The 18,920-nt window shown below is 41.7% G+C and overlaps 1 protein-coding gene across 1 annotated transcript in view; it reads right to left on the minus strand.

The window, feature by feature from the left end:
• Nucleotides 1-18,920, minus strand: part of LOC147701416 (myeloperoxidase-like) — a 236,909-nt gene that overhangs the window by 128,035 nt on the left and 89,954 nt on the right. The window contains exon 6 of the mRNA XM_086930101.1: nt 4,669-4,798. Within this exon, the coding sequence (XP_086786227.1) occupies nt 4,669-4,798 (130 nt within the window). The remainder of the gene's footprint in view (nt 1-4,668; nt 4,799-18,920) is intronic.

Consider the following 18,920-nt stretch of genomic DNA (forward strand, 5'->3'; position numbering starts at 1 on the left):
GTATAATGCAATGGAGTTAGCTGGCAGAGATAATTTAGGAGTGCACACGTTTAGTGTGAGAAATTGGTATACAGTTATAAATTATGGATTTGTCTCCGGTAATCTGATAAATTGTTTGTTATATTGCACCATTGTACCTACTCACTTTGGTGACCATAATCCCATTGTAATAACATTTGACATCTTAGTTAGAAAGACTCCCAAGTTAGCAACTGGCTTTATTGTGATCCGGCTATCTAAGGATAATCTAAGATTATGCTGAAAAAAGTCTGATTCTGTGTTATTTCTGAAGAAGGTAGTAGAAGAGAATATCAATCAAATGTTGTGGTGCTTAGCAGACCCTGGAGATCAGGGAGAGGTAGTGAGCACCTTTCTAGGTCTTTGTGACAAGATTAAAAAGCCCCTCAGTAAGCCCCACAGACCTGCGGCACAATGACCATAGTGGTTTGATCATGTGTCCTCCCTAGCAAATGGCTTATTGCGTAGAGGCTTGGTTAATAACCCTGGACACCACGCTGAGGTGGCTTTTATGCAGGAGTATGAAGTAGTAATTGCACACAGGAGAAATTAAGCTATCACCCAAAAGTGTGAGGCTCTAACTGACAAAGCTCACATAAAGGACAGTAAATTGTTTTGGAAAGCCGTGTCTAGCATGCGCTCCTTAGACCAGACATCTACCACTATGTGTTGTCCCATAGAGCGAGATGTGTGTGTTGAGCACTCTGTTAAGATTTATTCAGATACTGATCTGAACTTTCTACCCTTATTCAGCCAGGCCCCTGACTCTTTTAAAATGTTAAACTTCTCTCATCGTGAAGTTACGGTAGTCCCCATCGATTTAATCAAATGTAATTTGAATATATGGGATCCCCTGTTAACCAATGCTTTTAAATGGCTTGACTCGTTTTACCATACAAAGATCCTAAGCGACCTCAACTATAGTCCCCATCTTTAAAAAAGATGGTCTCTCAAAGCCCCAGTTATCGCCCAATCTTTTTGATCGACATACCGGGAAAGATTCTTGGTCAAGTTCTTTATAACAGGATTCAATATTGGGCGCTCGGAAATAACATTCTGGATCCTTGCCAATATGGCTTTTAGCCTGGCATTGACACTGAGGAGCAGTGTCTAAATTTGAACCTACTGATTGGCAAGTATACAGTGGCTAAACATTACACAAACATGCATGTGAATAATATGTATATTACTGTGCAAAAATCCTTTAACATGGAAAACGCAATAAAAACGAGTTAAAAAAAATATACAGTGGTCAAACAGTCCCTTTTATATTTAGGTTTCATGGACTTCTCCATGGACTTTGATTGCGTTAATCGTAACAGGCTTTGAAAACTCCTTCGCGTTGTGGGATTTGATGGGAGCCTAATTCATATACTGGCCTTGCTTCATTTTAAAACCACAGCAAGCGTATGGTACAGACAAAGAGGTGAAGTGTCAGATACTATCCAGATCAAGAGTGGAGTGTGCCAAGGGTGCATACTTGCCCCATTAATATTTATTTTATATATTAACGATTTCGGCACTTATTTGGCAGCCAACATCCTGGATATTAGAAAGATAAATGGTAGCCTGCTCCCAGCATTTTTGTATGTGGATAACATGGTTTTAGTGGCCGGCACACCAAAGGCCTTGTGAATGTCAGTTTATACATTTGTGAACTTTATGTCTATGCTCGGTCTATCAACTAACTTTGTAAAGTCTTTTCTAATTACGTGTGGCCCCAAGAGATACCAGGCTCTTAAAATTACAGTCGGTTCAAACACCATAAGGACAAACACCTTCTCTTACTTAGGTGTTACTTTTAGTGCGACACGCTCCTAGGTGCTGCACATTTTGCATAGCAGGGCAAAATTGTCTAGATCAACAGGTTCACTTGTTAGTCTTCTGCATCCCTCTAGTGGGCAGTCTCTGGTTCAAATTTATGCAGCACAATGAATGTACCCCAAAAGCATCCTAAGGGGTAGCTGTTTGGGGATTTGCTGATTGTACGGCAATACCGAGGGAAGAAATTATTTTTACAGGAGATTTTTGGCTCTCCTCGCATCCTCTTCACATTATATTTGTCATAGTGACCTGGGTCTGATCTATCTGATTGATTTTATTCAAACTAGACCCCCATTATTGCGGCTTTCTATTTGGCGCACTGATGTAAATGTAAATTGTATAGCGCACTACTCACCCACAAGGGTCTCAAGGCGCTTGTACGAATACCGCTGTGGAACCCATCCTGGCTTTCCCTGTGAGGCGTCCACTCCTGGGCACCCCCAAGGTGGAGGCCAGGTATCCTTAGCATTGTGGGGGCTCTTGTGGAGATTAAGCAAGCTATTGCCCAGAGTTGCACTCCATGATTGGAATAGGTACAGCACCAAGAATTATCAGGTCCGTGGAATTTTTGAGCCCAAGACCAGCAGAGGCGGGGAATTGAACCCAGGTCCCAGGCTAGACCTCTGCATCAGGGTCTGCTGCTCTAATCACTGAGCCACACTTCTCCACTGATGAAGCATCTTTAACAAGGGCCATCATTTTCTTCAGTTTGGCATTTGACAAGAGCCTCTTAATTTCTTGCTTGTCATTTATGAAAGATTCATTGATGGGTTTGGCCTTTCCCGCATATTTTATGACAAAGCCATGCATTGCTATTGACAAAAAACAGGTGTCCTCATTGGTGCTAGCTCAATTGCATGATAAGAGGGTCAGGGTTGAAAACAACTATTGTAAACTACTTGCTGATAAATGTGAGTTTAATTCAGACAGTTACTTGTGGAAACCAAGAAGTAATTGGGAATGTTCTTTTTTGTTCCGGGTTAGTGCGAAAACGGTAAAGTACCTACTTTGTTTTCCTACAGGGTACCAGTCGAATTTAGACGCGATAGTATACCCATGTCACAATGTTGCTAACGAATCAATGGACATTGTGTTCCAGCTTATCTTTTCTCCAGCGACTTTTGTATGAGGAAACTTGCACTGTTGTAAATCGATTCCTACTCACTGATGTATGATTACGGGGCACTATGCACTTTATTTAAACTGTGTTTACAGGGTTTTATTTGGATGTTATCGTGTGATATAACTTTTCAATTTCTATCAAATGTGGATGTATTTTATTATTGTTAGGCTTTTTACCTATTTTTATGTTTGCATACTTTCGTGATTGTTTTATCAGCTGAATAAAGTTGTTTAAATCAATCAAATTAAGCAATCACTCGGCCGCAACCCAATTCATTGTTATTTAGCACAAAATGCCACGTCAGTTTGGAACCAACTATGTGCAAATCAGTTGTTGTCCTGCTCCAATACGACTCCATCCCATCCTTACATATTTTAAAGGAGGGTGGAGGGGAGTAAGGGGGGGAGGCACATGGCTTCCTACCATCCTCCCGACCCTCATTAGGCCCTGGGAACCCAATACACCAGGGCCATTTTTTTTGTTAAAAGGGAGGGGGCTACATGGCCCACGAGACTTGGGCCCTGTGAACTCCATCACCAAGGCCTTTTTTTATTAAAGGGGAGGGGGGCCGCATGACCCCCATACCGCGCCTTATTATGTCCAGGGAACCCCCATCCTCAAGGGCTGTTTTTTAAGTACTATTTCATTAGGAGCCCAGAGGGAAAAAGAGATACAGGGTTGCCCTCCACTCATTAGCCATAAATACAACAAAAACCCTGTCTCTTAGGCAAAACATATATACATATCTATGAATACATGTATTTCTCTTTGAGCAGGAAGTATCTCCCATCTATTTTCTCTACTGCACCAGGACCCTTTCGTTGCTATTTCCTGTGTGATCGTGCATTTCACCTTGGCTGCTGGTCTGGCAGCAGGCATTGTGAGGTCAGAACTCACTAGAAATAACTTATGACAGTTGTGCAGCTGCATGAGTTTGTTATTACAGGGGACTAGAGACATAAAAAGTTGCATGTAATACAGAAATTATAATCAGGCTTTTATCAGAGATTTGCAGGCCTGCATGTATTATACACAAATAATAAACAGTCTTGACTGATGCCTTTCTTGCTACAGGACAGTATCTAAGCTTTGAGGTACTCATTGCCATGGCCATGGCTCACATATTCTGATGCTGATGTTTTCCTTTGAATATCCTGGTATCTGTCAGATTTGCAAGTTGAATTAAACTCTCCCTTTACAGTGATTATCATAATGACCTTTACAATATATAGGGCCACATATTGAAAGAGGAAACATTGAGTAGAAATGTAAATAAATAAATAAAGATATCTCTCCTTGTTGCTCCTTTGGTGGGGAGGCACATGATTCTGACACTTTCCCAGGTCTACCATTTTTGGTAGATCTGTGAATGTGACAGAAATCATGGGTGGATGCATGGGAACACCCTGCTCCATCCATGGTATGCCTTCCTGCCGCAGAGTAACCCAAGACAACGATTTGTACTGGCCTAAGTTACTTTAAATTTATCAAGCTATTCAAGACCATGCCTTGCGTGGCTCTAGATTTATCAAGCTATTCAGGACCAGCCTTGCGTGGCTTGATAAATCTCATTTAGGTTTTGCATCCCCTTGTGCGGTGCAAGGGACGAAGCAAAATGTCGATAAATATGCCCCTACAGTTGAGATTTCTTACGCTACTGATAAATGCAGGTTGCATACAAGTTACAAAAAGACAATTCTTACCAGTGGCAGGGCATGTCCAAAATACCTCTTTTCCTTAATCCATCCTCGAGGAAGAGAAATCCTATCTTCGTAATCTGCTGGGAGCCACCGAGCAAATGCTCTGTCTGCAGCTCCTAGCCAAGGCCTCCTCCTACGAGAAGAAAAGTAGATAAACTTGTTTGGTTCGGATTCATCTACTTAGTAAGTCAAATATAGCAAAGTCAATTCAAGGGCACTTGTAAAAGATAGGTAGTCTTATTCACATCGACAAGAGGAACCCAGACTAGAATATGGATCCTTTTCTAATAACCCGGTTGTAGTATTCTCAATTAGAATGTTCTTATAGAATTGTTATGTTTCCTCCTACAATCTGTATCTGCATTCTGTATCAGGGAGTTGGAGTGGAAGAGAAGGGTAGCTGGTAACTGGATTGCACTGTGGATGTATAAACTGTTGTTGGAATAAATTACTTCTTACATCAATTCTGCTTACCGAATTACTTCACAATTTGGCGACGTTTGGGATGTGTTAAGAAGAAGAACCCTACAAGAGGTATTTTTTTTTCCACAAACAGCGTTCACTTCTGTTCAAGGTATTTATTTGAATCTGTGTGTTGATTGCACCTGTGGCTGTTTCAAAAGTACGTGTTTTGATTGCACCAGCGGCTGATCCTTTGTAGTCAAGTTTTTTTTTTGGGCTTGATTCCAAATTGAAGCGTTTACGTGCATGTGTTCTTAAGATACTGTTTAAAAATTAAATATAGCAAGAAGTTCTGAAATTTAAATCATTCTTTGGTACTCTGTATCTGCGCTACATTTCATTACCACATCAGAGGTTTTGTCTAGCTATTTTAGCCGATAGTGACCTTTCTTGTGGTGTATTTTCTTTGAGAAGTTTGCCAAATCTCAGTTTGCAGTATCTATCGGCATCGGCTGTCAATATCAGGCAGCAGCACCATTATTGTTTTGTTACTGAACAATTATGAGCTATTACAGCAACCTGACATCAGCGTGTACCGTCACGCAACTATTACAGCGACCTGACATCAGCCCGTACCGTCACGCACTACGTTATGTTTTGGACGCCATTTTTGTTTCTCTTTCATCTCTTAGCAATGCTTCCACGGAGCAACGCGAAGTGATGCATCGGCAATATCAATACCAGAACATCACATTTTCAGGAAACCTCGTCTGTTTTCACATTGCAACGTGTCCACGGAGCAAAACAAGTTGGTGTTTCTCAATAATATCAATAATAGAACATCGTATATCAAAGAAACCTCGTCTGTTTCGACATCGGTGACTACATTTATTATTTTAAGTTGTTTTTTTTTTCTTCTTTTTCTCTTTGTATTTAAATCTCTGATTCAGCTAAAAAAATGTGTGCATTACTATTGTTTAACAAATTTAAGTATCACTTTAGTCATATCTTTCATTCAATATGTCTAACATTATTGCTCCACCACATTTCTTATCAGTAGCAGTTGAACCAAAAATGGAATGGGATTTTATGTATCCAATGTTTTTAGCGTATGTAGATGTACTTGAGGAAGATGGTTGTTCCCCTAAGAGAAAGCTTGCACTTTTAAGAAATTGTTTCGGTGGAGCAGGTTTAAAAGAATTAGCCAATCTACCTCCCATAGAAAGTTCTGGTGATATTAATGTTTTTGATGTTAGTCAAACAAATTAGTATTAGATTTGGCAGAAAGATTAATACAGTTATGGAGAGATTTACATTTTTTTCCCGAGCACAGAAAGAGGATGAATCTATTGAAAATGATGTGGCTGCACTGCGCACTTTAGCTGCATCATGTGCTTTTCAAACAATTAATTTTGAACAAGTGTTGAGAGATCAAATTATGATGAAAACGAAAAGTAAGAAAATTCAAGAGCGTTTATGGATGGGAACAGAATCTTCTCTTAGTGCAGTGATAAATATAGCTAAAGGGATTGAACAATCTGAAATTTTTGTCAGTGAAATTAGAGTTCACGTAGTTAAAAGTAAGGAAACAATTCCTGAAGTAGCTATAGTGAAAGAGCATACAAATACTAGGAAATTCTCCTTTAATTCTACTAAAAAGGAGAATTTTGGAAAAGACAACAAGTTCTTAGGAAAAAAGGCTCAATTTATTTGTTACAGATGCGGTGGTACTGACCATGTAGGAGGTTACAAAGGTTGCCCCGTATGGAACAAATTATGCATTAAATGCAAGAAACCTGGGCATTTTAAGAAAATGTGTAGATCTTAACAAAAAGTTAATCTGGTGTCATTTGAAGAAGGCGAGGACCCAGAACAGGTGACGGATATCAATAGTTTGCTATGTGTTGGTGATACCAAATGTAAAAGTTTTCCCAGTGATAATATTTTAGTAAATGGCAAAGAAATTTCTATGTTAATTGACTCGTGTGCCCAGTACACTATTATAGGTAGAAATATTTTCAATAAGTGTTGGAATTCTACGAAATTACTACCACCTGATATTCAACCGGGTGGTTATTCAGGCTATAAAATTAATCTTGATGGGTTCATATGGACTGACCTCAAATTTAAGGACAGGACAATCAGAGGGAAAGTTTATGTAGCAACCAAAGGAGTATTTATTCTCGGTTGGCCTCATCAACAAGAAATGGGAATAAGCTTGTTCCTAATGCATCTCCACCTGTGTATGTGTTACCTCCTGAGAATGATGAGTTCACAGGTAAAATAAGGAATACATTTCCTTCGATCTTTACTGATAACCTGGGGGAATTTGTTAATTTTTAACATAAAATCATTTTCAAGGAGGTTGCTGTTCCTGTCAGACATAGAGTTAGAAATGTACCATTAGCATATCAGGACAAGTCGAAATTAATTCTGTCTGATTTAGTGTCAAAGAAGATCATTGAACCTACTGAGTCTTCTCCCTGGGTTTCTCCAGTGGTTTTATCGCTTTAAAGCAATGGCGAACTTCGCTTGTGTGTGGACCTTCGTAGTTTAAATAAGGAAATTTGGATCGACAGGCACCCTTTACCTCATATTCATGAATTAATTTTCGCTCTCTCTGGTGCTTGTGTCTTTTCCACAATAGATCTGGCTAGTGCATATCACCTGGTGGTTCTACATGAGGAGTCAAAATTTGTAACTACTTTTATCACACCTGAGGGTATGTTTCAGTATCACTGCATGCCGTTTGGCTTAGCCAGTGCAGCGTCTGTTTTCCAAAGACTCATTTAAGAAGTTCTGGAGGGGTGTCATGGTGCCATTGCCTTCCAGGACGACATTTTAATCTTTGGAAAGAATGATGAAGACCATGATAAAAATTTGGATAAAGTAGTACAATGTGTACAAGAAAAAGGTTTAACTTTAAAACTCTCTAAATTTAAATTTAGACAAAGTAAAATGGAATATCTTGGGCTTGAAATTTCTTCCCAAGGTATCAACCCCAAATTCAATCACATTTAGAGTATTTCCAACGCTCCTGCTCCATCCACTAAGGAACAATTGGTGTCATTCCTTGCTCTTACTGAATTTTACAAATTTGCACATGACTATTCTACCCAAAGTTCATCCATTGAGATCTTTACTAAAGAAATTTTTTTAATTTGTTTGGAATAATGAACAACAGTGTTCTTTTGAATTACCTGAAAAAGAAATTGTGAATGCTCCTTTTCTACGACCATTTGAAATTGGGAAGGATTGCATTGTATTTGTAAATGCTAGTAATGTTGGGTTAGGTTCTGTCCTAATGCAGAGAAGCATGGGTGAAGAATACGTGGTCTCATATGCATCAAGAACTCTTCGTGGTGCTGAATGTAATTATTCCACCATTGAAAAGGAATTGTTAGCCTGTACTTGGGCGGTGCAACATTTTAGACAGTTTTTGTGGGGCACCAAGTTTCGTTTGCGAACTGATCACAAACCATTGATTAATATGTTAGCGGCGGGTGGTGGTAGAACTTTGACTGCTCGTTTGGCACGTTTAGCTGCTAAATTACAAGAATTTCAGTGTGTGGTTGAATATGTTCCTGGTCGTTTTAATGTGCACGCTGATTGCATGTCTCGGTTACCGTTATCTGACACTCTTGATATTGTATGGATTGCGATGTAGCATTTTCCATTGAAGATGTTAATGGGGAAAGGTCCAAAGCTTCGGTTGATGTTATTTCTGAAAGTGAATGGAAAGCTGCCATGTGTCAAGACAATGATTTATCTGGGGTAGTAAAATGTATGTAATTAGGTTGGCCTGAGGAACGTAAATTATCATGTGATCTTTCATCTTTTTGTAAATTAAAGGATGAAATTATGTTTAGTAATGGTTTCATAATTAGAGGTGATAAAATTGTTCCTCCAAACAAATTAAGGGAGAAAATAATTTCAATGGCTCATGAAGGCCATTTGAGCATGTTCAGCATGAAAAGGCGCATAAGAGAATTCTATTGGTGGCCAGGTGTTGACGGTATGGTTGACAAATGGGCCAGGCTATGTTCTCCGTGTGCTAAAAGTGACAAATCTGTCAAACCTTTGGCTGTTGATGTTTCCCCTATTGAGTTTGTTACAAGTCCGCGGAAAAAACTTGGCATTGATATTATTGGTCCACTGAATTTGTCGCCCAGCAAGGATGTGTTTGCTTTGGTGTTAATCTATTACTTCTCTAAATGGCCTGAGATGAAGATTGTTGATAAGATTGGTTCTGCGCAAGTGATTGAATTTTTGGATGAAGTCTTTTGTAAGGCGGGTATTCCTGATGAACTTGTTTCGGACAATGGTCCTCAGTTTATTAGCAGAGAGTTTACATTGTTTCTTGATAGATGTGGAATTGTACACAAAAGGGTCTCTAATTATAATCCTCAGGCCAATGGTCAAATAGAACGCTTTAATAGAGTTATTAAAGAGTCTATTCTATTAGCTGTTAGAAGTGGTTTGGATTGGAAAAAAGCACTTTGTGCGACTTTGTTGTCATACCGTACTTCTCCTAATTCTGTAACAGGTTTTTCTCCCTTTGAGATGCTACATGGTAGAAAACCTGGTTTAAAACTTTTACCTTGGTGGATGAAAGTTAAAATACATTGTGATTCTACATTGGATTTTGCTAAGGTCAAAGATAAAGTTTTGAAGTATCAGGAAAGGATGAGAAGTAATTTGCTGCGAATATCCACTCGTAGTTCAAAAATTAAGGTGGGCGATTTTGTGCGTGTCAAGTTTGGTGGTTTTCAGGGCAATAGGCGGGCTAAATGGTCTGATCCATGCAGAGTTCTGGAAGTTTTTAGTAAAGCTGTAAGAGTTGAGGGTGGCAAAATTTGGAATTTTAGACGTATTTCTTTGTGTAGAATGGAATTCTACACAATGGAATTCTAAGATGATTTCACAACAGCCTTGTTCATCCAAGTTGGGTGATAATTCTGACAATTTTCTTGCCATGTTAGACACTTTTGGGAATGATGTACCAATTTTTGATACTGCAAGCCCTAATTCTTTAAGTACAACCAATGTCCAAGCTCCTGCTACTTATTTACCTTGTAACACTGACGAACATTTGGGCAATGTTGTTGTGGAACCTGGCAATGTGGAAATAAGGAAAAGTTCTCGTATCAAACAAACTTCTGTCAAATTGCGTGATTTTATTCATTAATTTCACCTTATTTTTTTTCTTTTTCTTTCTCCAATTTTTTTTCTTTTAAAAAAATGTCTTTTTTAGGTGGAAGGTGTGTAGTATTCTCAATTAGAATGTTCTTTTAGAATTGTTACGCTTCCTCCTACATTCTGTATCTGGGAGTTGGAGTGGAAGAGAAGGGTAGCTGGTAACTAGATTGCTCTGTGAATGTATAAGCTGTTGTTGGAATGAATTACTTCTTACTTCAATTCTGCTTACCGAATTGCTTCACCGGTAAAGTTCCTAGTATTACCACTGCATACCTCTGGAGTTACTTGAGTATCTCTCTCCCTTCTGGCAGTGGGTGGGCGGAGAAAGGGAAGGTGAAGTAAGGTGAAGACATGCAGTTTTAGCAGGTGAACGGGAAACACAAAATCGGTTTCATTAACAAGCGTTCACAAAGCCAATTGGCTTTGTCAATGTTTTTTTAGCTATGTTGTGCAGCGGCCCTGCTGCTGTGCATGAGGGCTGGAAGACTAAAAAAGTACTATGACAAGATCAATGCTGGCTGCATCATAGCACTTTTTTTCTTTACTTTCAGCCCTGTTGCACAGCAGTCTCTACTGCACAAAATGACTAGCAAAACATTACAAAGGCAAATAGATGTCATACACACAAAAGTTGTTTGGCTTTGTCATTTGTTTTGTGTCATGACTGGATGGACATGCAACAAGAGTTTGGGGAGTAAGCAACAACGCGGCAGGGCTGCCCAGCTACTAAAGTTAGAAAAAAAAATCCATGACCTAGCCAGGGTGGGAGGAGACAATCAACAAGAGAGACAGCTGGTAGAGCTGCAGTTCACGGCAACAAGACAATAAACAGTGTGTAAGGTTGGGAGGGAGCAGGGATGAGTGCACTTTAAGAGATACAGCTGGTTCAAAAGCATTGTTATACCTGATATTGCTTTTGTGTTTTCGTTGTGAACGTGTGTGTCTGTAGGGTTTTGAGATTGCATATATTGGTGCCTGTGAGAGGGTTTATGTGTATGTGTATTTCTATGTGGATGTCTTTGTGGACCTGCTTGTATTTGTGTGCATGAGAAAGTGTGTGCATTTTGTGTCCCTGTGTTTGTTCGTGTGAAGTGTGTGTACTCATCTGAGTGCATTTTTGCATCATGGGAGTGAATGTGTGATTGTTTGGGGGGCTACTGTGTGCTTTAGATTGCCTGTCTGTGTGGGCTCACCTGTGTAAGTGAGTGTCTGTGCTTGTGGGTGCATGTACTTATGTGTGTTTATCTGTGGTTGTTTGTGTGTATATGCGTGTGTCTGTGCCTGTGTTTGTGTGCGTATCTTGGATACATTTGGGTGCCTGTGTGTGTATTGTGGTTGGGTTTGCATGGGTGAATGTGTCTGAGGGTTGGTGTGTGTATATCTGTGGTCATGTTTGTGTGTGCATGTGCCTGTGTGTGTGCCCCCCATTCTTAGGGTGGGCTACCGAGATGCAGTGGCAGCTAGCAACATTTGAAAGTGAAGAGGAGTAAAGGTTTGGTATGACTTGTTTGTAGTAAGCAATACAGGTTAGCTTAATGGACAAACTTGGGGTCTGGACTGGATACTCATACAGATAAAAAAATTGAAAAACAGATTGGCAAATGGTGCATTTTAAAGCAAATTAATTTATTGATAAAGCAAGGCTTGAGAAGTAGTGGGAATGTTAAGTTTTGAAATATTAAACACATAAAAAACTGCCCAATATCTAACCACATTAATATGTTCAACAGTTACCTTAATGTGTAAATAGTACAATGTGATAACTTCAGCCTTTCACAGTGTGTGCTTGCCGGTAAACAACCTTTACAACAAAACTTTTACAACGCACTACCATTACAACGCAGGCATTACAACGCAAACCATTACAGCGCATTGCGCTGGGGGGCGCTCTAGGATAGGGAATAAGTTTAATTTTCTATCCAACACCTTCCCTAGTGTCCACGGGGACTGGAGTTAGAATAGAAAATTAAACTTTTCACTATCCAGCACCTCTAAGCGCTATGCGCTGTAATGGATTGCGATGTAAAAACCGCGTTGTAAAGGCATGCATGGTAAAAGCATGCGTTGTAACGTCATACATCCGTGCTTGCCCAGCATCAACTGGGAAAGCTCTAACCAGACTTCTGGAAGGACCCACAGCTGCTGATTGCAATCATTCATGAAGAAATATATGAGGGTAGTTCTGTAAGTGGGATGAAAAATGTGTTGCCTCTTTAAAAGGGAACAAGCAAAATAAATTACTGTGATTCCCATTCTGTGCTACCCGACTGGTATTTTGGTTTCTCTCTGAGATGTAATTGCATCCAGATATATAATACAACACCTGACCTACACCTAAAACCTGTCGGTACAATTGGCTTTGTGAATGGTTGTTAGCTGTTTAACATAAATGAGTAACAAGAAAGGATATTTTATAAATAGTTAACCTTCAAAATGTTTCACTTCTGAACTTTCAATAGTAATGAAGTCTGTGAAAGGAGTATTGGCCTTCTGTTATGTGCACATTATATTCGATATATATGTACTTTTTCTTTGCACATCTCATCAATCTGCACACCTTCAACGACCTCTCTTTCCTCCTCAGCACCCTCTTTTCACTCTTCTCAGAATGCACTTCCTTGCATCTAACTCACTTCATGACTTGCACACTCACTCACATTTTAGAAATGTATTTACTTTTGCATTTTGCCCTGTATATATGAAACTGAAAGTATCACTGGCCTACAGTGGATAGTGCCATAGACTACAATGGCAATGGCAATGGCAATGGCAATGATTCATTATGAAGGGCATTGGAACAGTAAGCCCTGCGTCGTGCTTCAGAGCGTGGCAGGGCAGGCAGCCTGGGACACACAGCCCACACTTAAATGCATCATTCTGTTTAGAGATACAATTGTATCTCTAAATAGATTGATCTATTTAATCGTAGTACAGGAATTTGAAGGAATATCAGGTGGGCACAGCCCCAGAGCCCTAATGGAGAATCTTCCCCTGCTGTGGTGTGTGCCTAAAGTGGGGACCCACTGTGCCTTCATACAGCTCTGCAGACAGCCACCTATATGCCTCATCCAGCACTGCATGTTTTCTGTTCCTTTCTAGAAACCCGATATGTGTATTGGAATGGATACCATGTTCAAATAGAAAAAACGTGCACTCAGCTGCAGGGCAAGTACTTTTTGAGCAGATTGTTAGGACAGGTTAGGAAGGGGCAAATAATAATGTGGTAGGACGCCTCATCTAATAGAGTTAAAAAAGTACAATGATGAGGCCAGTGCTGGCCCGGTCAAAGTGATTTTTTATTTTGGTGGGTAAGAATGGTCCAACATGAGCAGTGGGGGGAGGGTGGCACAGTGCAGCAATATGACAAGACAGCAGGAGGATGCCAGGATGTGGCTTAGCAACATGAGAGACTGCGAAAGAAGGACAGGAGGGGGCAGCAAGATGACAGACAGTGGGAAGAGGGCAGTAGAGGACTGCAAGAGTATGGACAGCGGGAGAAGGGTGGAGGTGGATGACCCAAGTAAAACAGATTGCATTCAGAGAGTGTATTTGAACTTCTAAAGATGAACAAAGTGTGCATTAAGGGTAATGTATGAGCAATATGTCACTATGTCCATATATTTGCAAAGTATCTTAGTGTAGACAATTACTGGCCTCAACGAATAAAAATAAAAGCACTTTAAGACATCATTCTAGTTGTCAGTTTTTAAGATATAGGCTGGAGGGATGATAGAGTCAGCTAATAATTAAATACTCTTAGGTAGACAAAGGTATGTGATTAGGACATATTTGCTTGAAGGAATCACTGTGGTTAGAGGAAATATTAGCACAGGTCTATTTGTGAAGCATATATGGCAGATCCTGTAATTAGTGATCATATATATATGTTGATTTTCAAAGAGAAAATAGCTGAGTTATTTTTTGTGAAATATTACTCTGGAAATATTCAATACTTGAATTGATCAGTAAGAAGTGAGTGGACTTGATGAATCTCAATGAAGAACAAATGTGGCACATTACTGCAAATTTCCACAAGGCATATCTATTAAGGAACAAGGTATTCACTGCATTAACATCTAGATATTTAGTACCTTAGACCCCGTTGGAAAGTGGGTTATTAGTAGTGGCAAATGGGCATCTTCCACTGGCAATAAGGTCACTACCACAGTCAAGGGCTCAGTAGAGGTCTCAATACATTTTTCACAAAAAAAACGTGGTAAATCCCAGGTGAGAGAACTAGAGCCACAGGTTATTCAAGATGAGCTAGCCTCCATACTTAAATGTGTACACAAAAGAAGCTACACTGAGTGAAAGAAGACCGAAGTTAAAAGGTGCTAAGTCGAGTGCCTGGCATCTCACAAAAAAATGAAGGACTGTCCTCACATTCCACCAGGTGTCATGCTTCATCATCGGCAGTCCTCACTCTCTAAAACCTTGGTTTGATAGAGAGCAGGCCTACACCTGGAGACAGGGAGGCACTTCTAACTCCAAGTAGGGGCCAGTGACAGTGAGTGATAGTTCAAAAATCAATGTAAGTGCCAAAAATACATTTATTCAAATGGCAACTACTAGATATTAAAATGGAAACTGTGAAGATGGGGAATTAGTATCCCATCACTGTTTCTGCCCTTATGGCCCAGGATGAAAGAAATGTGGGCTCCTATGAGTAGGTGGACTTGCTGTAAAAAAGAAATTGAGATTGCCATCAGGAATGGGTATCCTGAGAGTGATTCGGTCAAAGTAAAATTAAAAACTGCAGTCAAAGTTGCCACACATGCATCAGTATACATATAATGGCTATTGTATGAAAACACATGTCACTGCAAACGTGAGACACACATGGATTGTCATTTACACAGTTGTGAGACTGGCTCACAGTCATTCTCATTGGTGGTTACTACACACACCATGAGAGGAGGATGAAGTAGAGACCCCTGTAGTCACACTCTAGGAAAAAGGAAAATTGTAATTCACATTTAAAGGAAAGTTTTCCTGGTTGGGGTGCTCTAGCTTCATATAAGCACACTTCCATACTACCACTCATACACTTACTACATCAAGGTACATCTCTCTCCATAGTCCTAGCTGTGTTCGCTTCTCTTCCCCACGGTGGAATAAAGGGCGAGAGAATCGGGTTTTAAATAGTTGCCTTAATTTGAAAAAATAGAAGCATGTGTGGAGTTACAAATGCCGGAAAATGTTTTCCAATGTATGGAAACCTCTCTGTATAAAGGCGGATGAGTGCCTGACCATTGCATAAGAGAGGAAATATGGCAGTAATTGTAGCTCATCAGCAGAACACCTGTTCCCATGCTCAACCCTTGGTAGCTTGTGAGCAAGTCCCCTGACCTTGGCCAGGACACTGCCCTCCCAGGAGCACAGTCCACTTGAAGTGCCTCTGTCTCCTGCTCTGTACTGACCCTGGTTAAAGGCCGGCACCCACTCTGCCTCGCGTCTCTGCCTGCTTCTGCTTCTCCTCCTCTGTTTTTCTATTTTATTTGCCCTGTGTCTGCCCTACAGTTGTGCCTGTGCCCTTGTTTGGTTCCCCCTGCCCATTTTCGCTGCCTGTCTTTTTCCCACCGCTGCTGCCCCTGTGGCCCCTCCCCCGGCTGCTGCCTCCCATCTGCATCTCCCTACCTCCCTCCCCCCTTATTTATTGGTGGCTGCTGCACACCCAAGCGAGCCAGTCCCCTGACCTTCGCCAGGATACTGCTCTACCAGGCGCGCAACTCCACCTGAAGTGCCTCTGTCTCCTGCTCCTGGTTTGAGGCCAGCGCCTGGTCTGCCTCGCATCTTTGCCTGCTTGTTTTTTTTGTTGTTTTTTTTTAAAAGCGTGGTAGCTACTCTGAGGCGTCCTAGCGCTCTGGACGGCGGATGTAAATTAACAGTGGGAGCTAGTCTGATTTATTGAACAACAGGGTTTTTAATCTTTGCGGAAGGGCAGAACATTGGGTTCTGATCGCAGATGGATGGGGAGGAAGTTACAAAGTTGTGCTGCGTTGTAGGAGAACGATCGGCCGCCACATCTGGCTCTCCGGATCTTGGGTATGGTGGCCTGGAAGGAGGAGGCATATCTGAGCTGTCTATTTGGGTGGTATGGGGTGATCAGAGTGTGGTCGATGGTGGCACCCTTTTTCCAGAAGGCACGGTGGGCAATACACAGGCCCTTGAATTCAATTCTGCTCCTGATTGGGAGCCAGTGGAGGGTTTTAAGTTCAGTTGCGACGGGGCAGCGACGGGGGATCTGAAGAAGGGTTCGGCAGCACAATTTTGAGTAACTTGGAGCTTATTTAGGGTCGCCTGGGGGGACCCAAGATAGAGGGCATTGCCAAAGTCCAGGCGGGACAAAATGAGCCCCTGAATCATAATCTGCCTCGCCTTGAAGGGTAGTAGGGTACGGATTTTCCGGATGAGCCTGAGTATGCCAAAGCAGACGGCTGAAAGTTTGGCAGCTTGATGGTCAAAATTCAGAGCCCTATCCAGCCATACGCCCATGCTCTTAACTGAGTCCTTTGATATGGGGGCATGTCCAAGACAGGATAGCCATAAGGAATCAATGGAGGGGTGCGGGGTGTTGCCAAGAACCATCAGCTCAGTCTTGTCCCAAACAGTTTGAGACACGACAAGGTCATCAGTCTGCTTCTCCTCCTCTGTATTACTTTTTTATTTGCCTTGTTTCGGCCCCACTCTTGTCCTCGCGCCCTTCTTTGGTGCCCCTCTGCCCATTTTCGCCACCTGTCTTTTTCCCGCTTTTCCTCTACCAATGCTGCCCAAGCAGCCCTTCCCCACACTCCTGCCTCACAGCGGCGCCTCCCTCCCTCCTCCTCTATTTAATGACGGCCGCTGAATACCCAAGCGAGCAAGTCCCCTGACCTTGGCCAAGATGCTGCTCTCCCAGACCCGTAGCTCCACCTGAAGTGCCTCTGTCTCCTGCTCTGAGCTGACCCCGGTTCGAGGCAGGTGCCCGCTCTGCCTCACATCTCTGCTTGCTTCTGCTTCTTATCCTCTGTATTTCTTTTTTATTTGACTTGTTTCTGCTCTACTCTCATGCCAGTGACCTTGATTGGTGCCCCAGTGCCCATTTTCACTGCACGTCTTTTGCCCACTTTTTTCCCCGCCACTGCTGCCCCCGCTGTCCCTCACCCCACTCCAGCCTCTCAGCTGCATCTCCCTCTCTCCCTCCCCTATTTAATGGCAGGCGAGCCGCAGGTATGCCAAAAGCGAGCTAAACACAAGCCCATCTGCGCCCGGCTGCGACCTGACTTTGAACAATGCCAGGACCCCTAGCCCTCCGGCCCGCCAGCGTTACAGCTTCTCAGCTCTCCACAAACTGAAAGCTGGAAAGAACATCAACTGCAAGCCCTCCTCCCCACTTGACACCCACAGACCTTTCACCTGCTGTCACTGCCGCCATTCATTCACCTTTGCCGAGACCCAGGACCCTCCACCTCCCTCCAGCACCAACTCCATTATACCCTAAACCCTGAGATGCATCTTCAACATCTGCTCCCTCCACAGACACGCCACGGAAATCTGGGACATCCTCGACAGCACCACCCTGGACTTCTCCTTCCTCACCGAAACCTAGATGCATGCCGCCTCCGGCCCAGACATCGCAAACGCCATCCCTGAAGGATACTAGTTCACCCGGAAAGATTGCCCAACCGCCCCAGAGGAGGCATCGCCATTTTATTTATTTATTTATTTATTTATTTATAATGTTTTGTATAGCGCGAACAAGACCCGTGGGTATCAGAGCGCTTAACAAGGAAAGAATTACATATAGACATTATAAAAGCAGTACTGACAACAAGAGAATAATGAGGTAGAAAGCGATATACTGTATGGACGAGATTAAATAAATATATTCAAAATGACTGTGCAATTAGCATTAGGTGGCGAGCAAGGTTTGGCTTGTGTCATAGAAACAAACCATGCTCGTTGAGGTAGGGTTATGAGGCGTCCCAGTGCATATCAAGGATAATAAGTATAAATAAATCAGGTGCGGTAGAAGATATATAGAATGATTGTGACATATAGTTAAAGGTTCCACATATATGGCTAAATAAATCAAGTGAGAAAGAAGTTCTATAGTATGACTGTGAGATATAGTTAAAGTTCACACATATATGAGGTAGCAGCAAAGTGTCAGAAGTTCTATAGTATGACTGTGAGATATTGTTAAAGTTCACACATATATGAGGTAGCAGCAAAGTGTCAAGTCTCGGCTTGCGCACGGCATCATTTCCTTATCCGCTGATGATCTTCCAATTTTCCAAGAAGAGGGCGGCCCTTAGTAGCTGAATTGCACATCCCAGTGATCGGTAGGTTTCTCTAAGTAGGGTATTTACTCATCAAGTGGCTCTTCAGTTCTCGTTTGAATGTTGCTGTATTTTGAATCTTCCTGATGTTTGGAGGGAGTGAATTCCAGATTCTGGGGGCAGCTCCGGAGAATGCTCGGTTGTAGGTCTTTTTCTTGTGGAAAAAGGCTGGTCGTAATAGCAAATCTTTTGCGCTTCTAGTTGATCTGTTACCTCCTGAGAGCTTAAGTTTCTTGGCTAGGTATCTAGGCGTGTTGTAATGTACAGCTTTATGCGTGATACAGGCCATCTTCATTTGAATTCTAGCCTCGTAAGGTAGCCAGTTTAGTGCTT

Source organism: Lissotriton vulgaris, chromosome 7 (genome assembly GCF_964263255.1).
Source record: "Lissotriton vulgaris chromosome 7, aLisVul1.2, whole genome shotgun sequence".
Lineage (NCBI taxonomy): Eukaryota > Metazoa > Chordata > Amphibia > Caudata > Salamandridae > Lissotriton > Lissotriton vulgaris.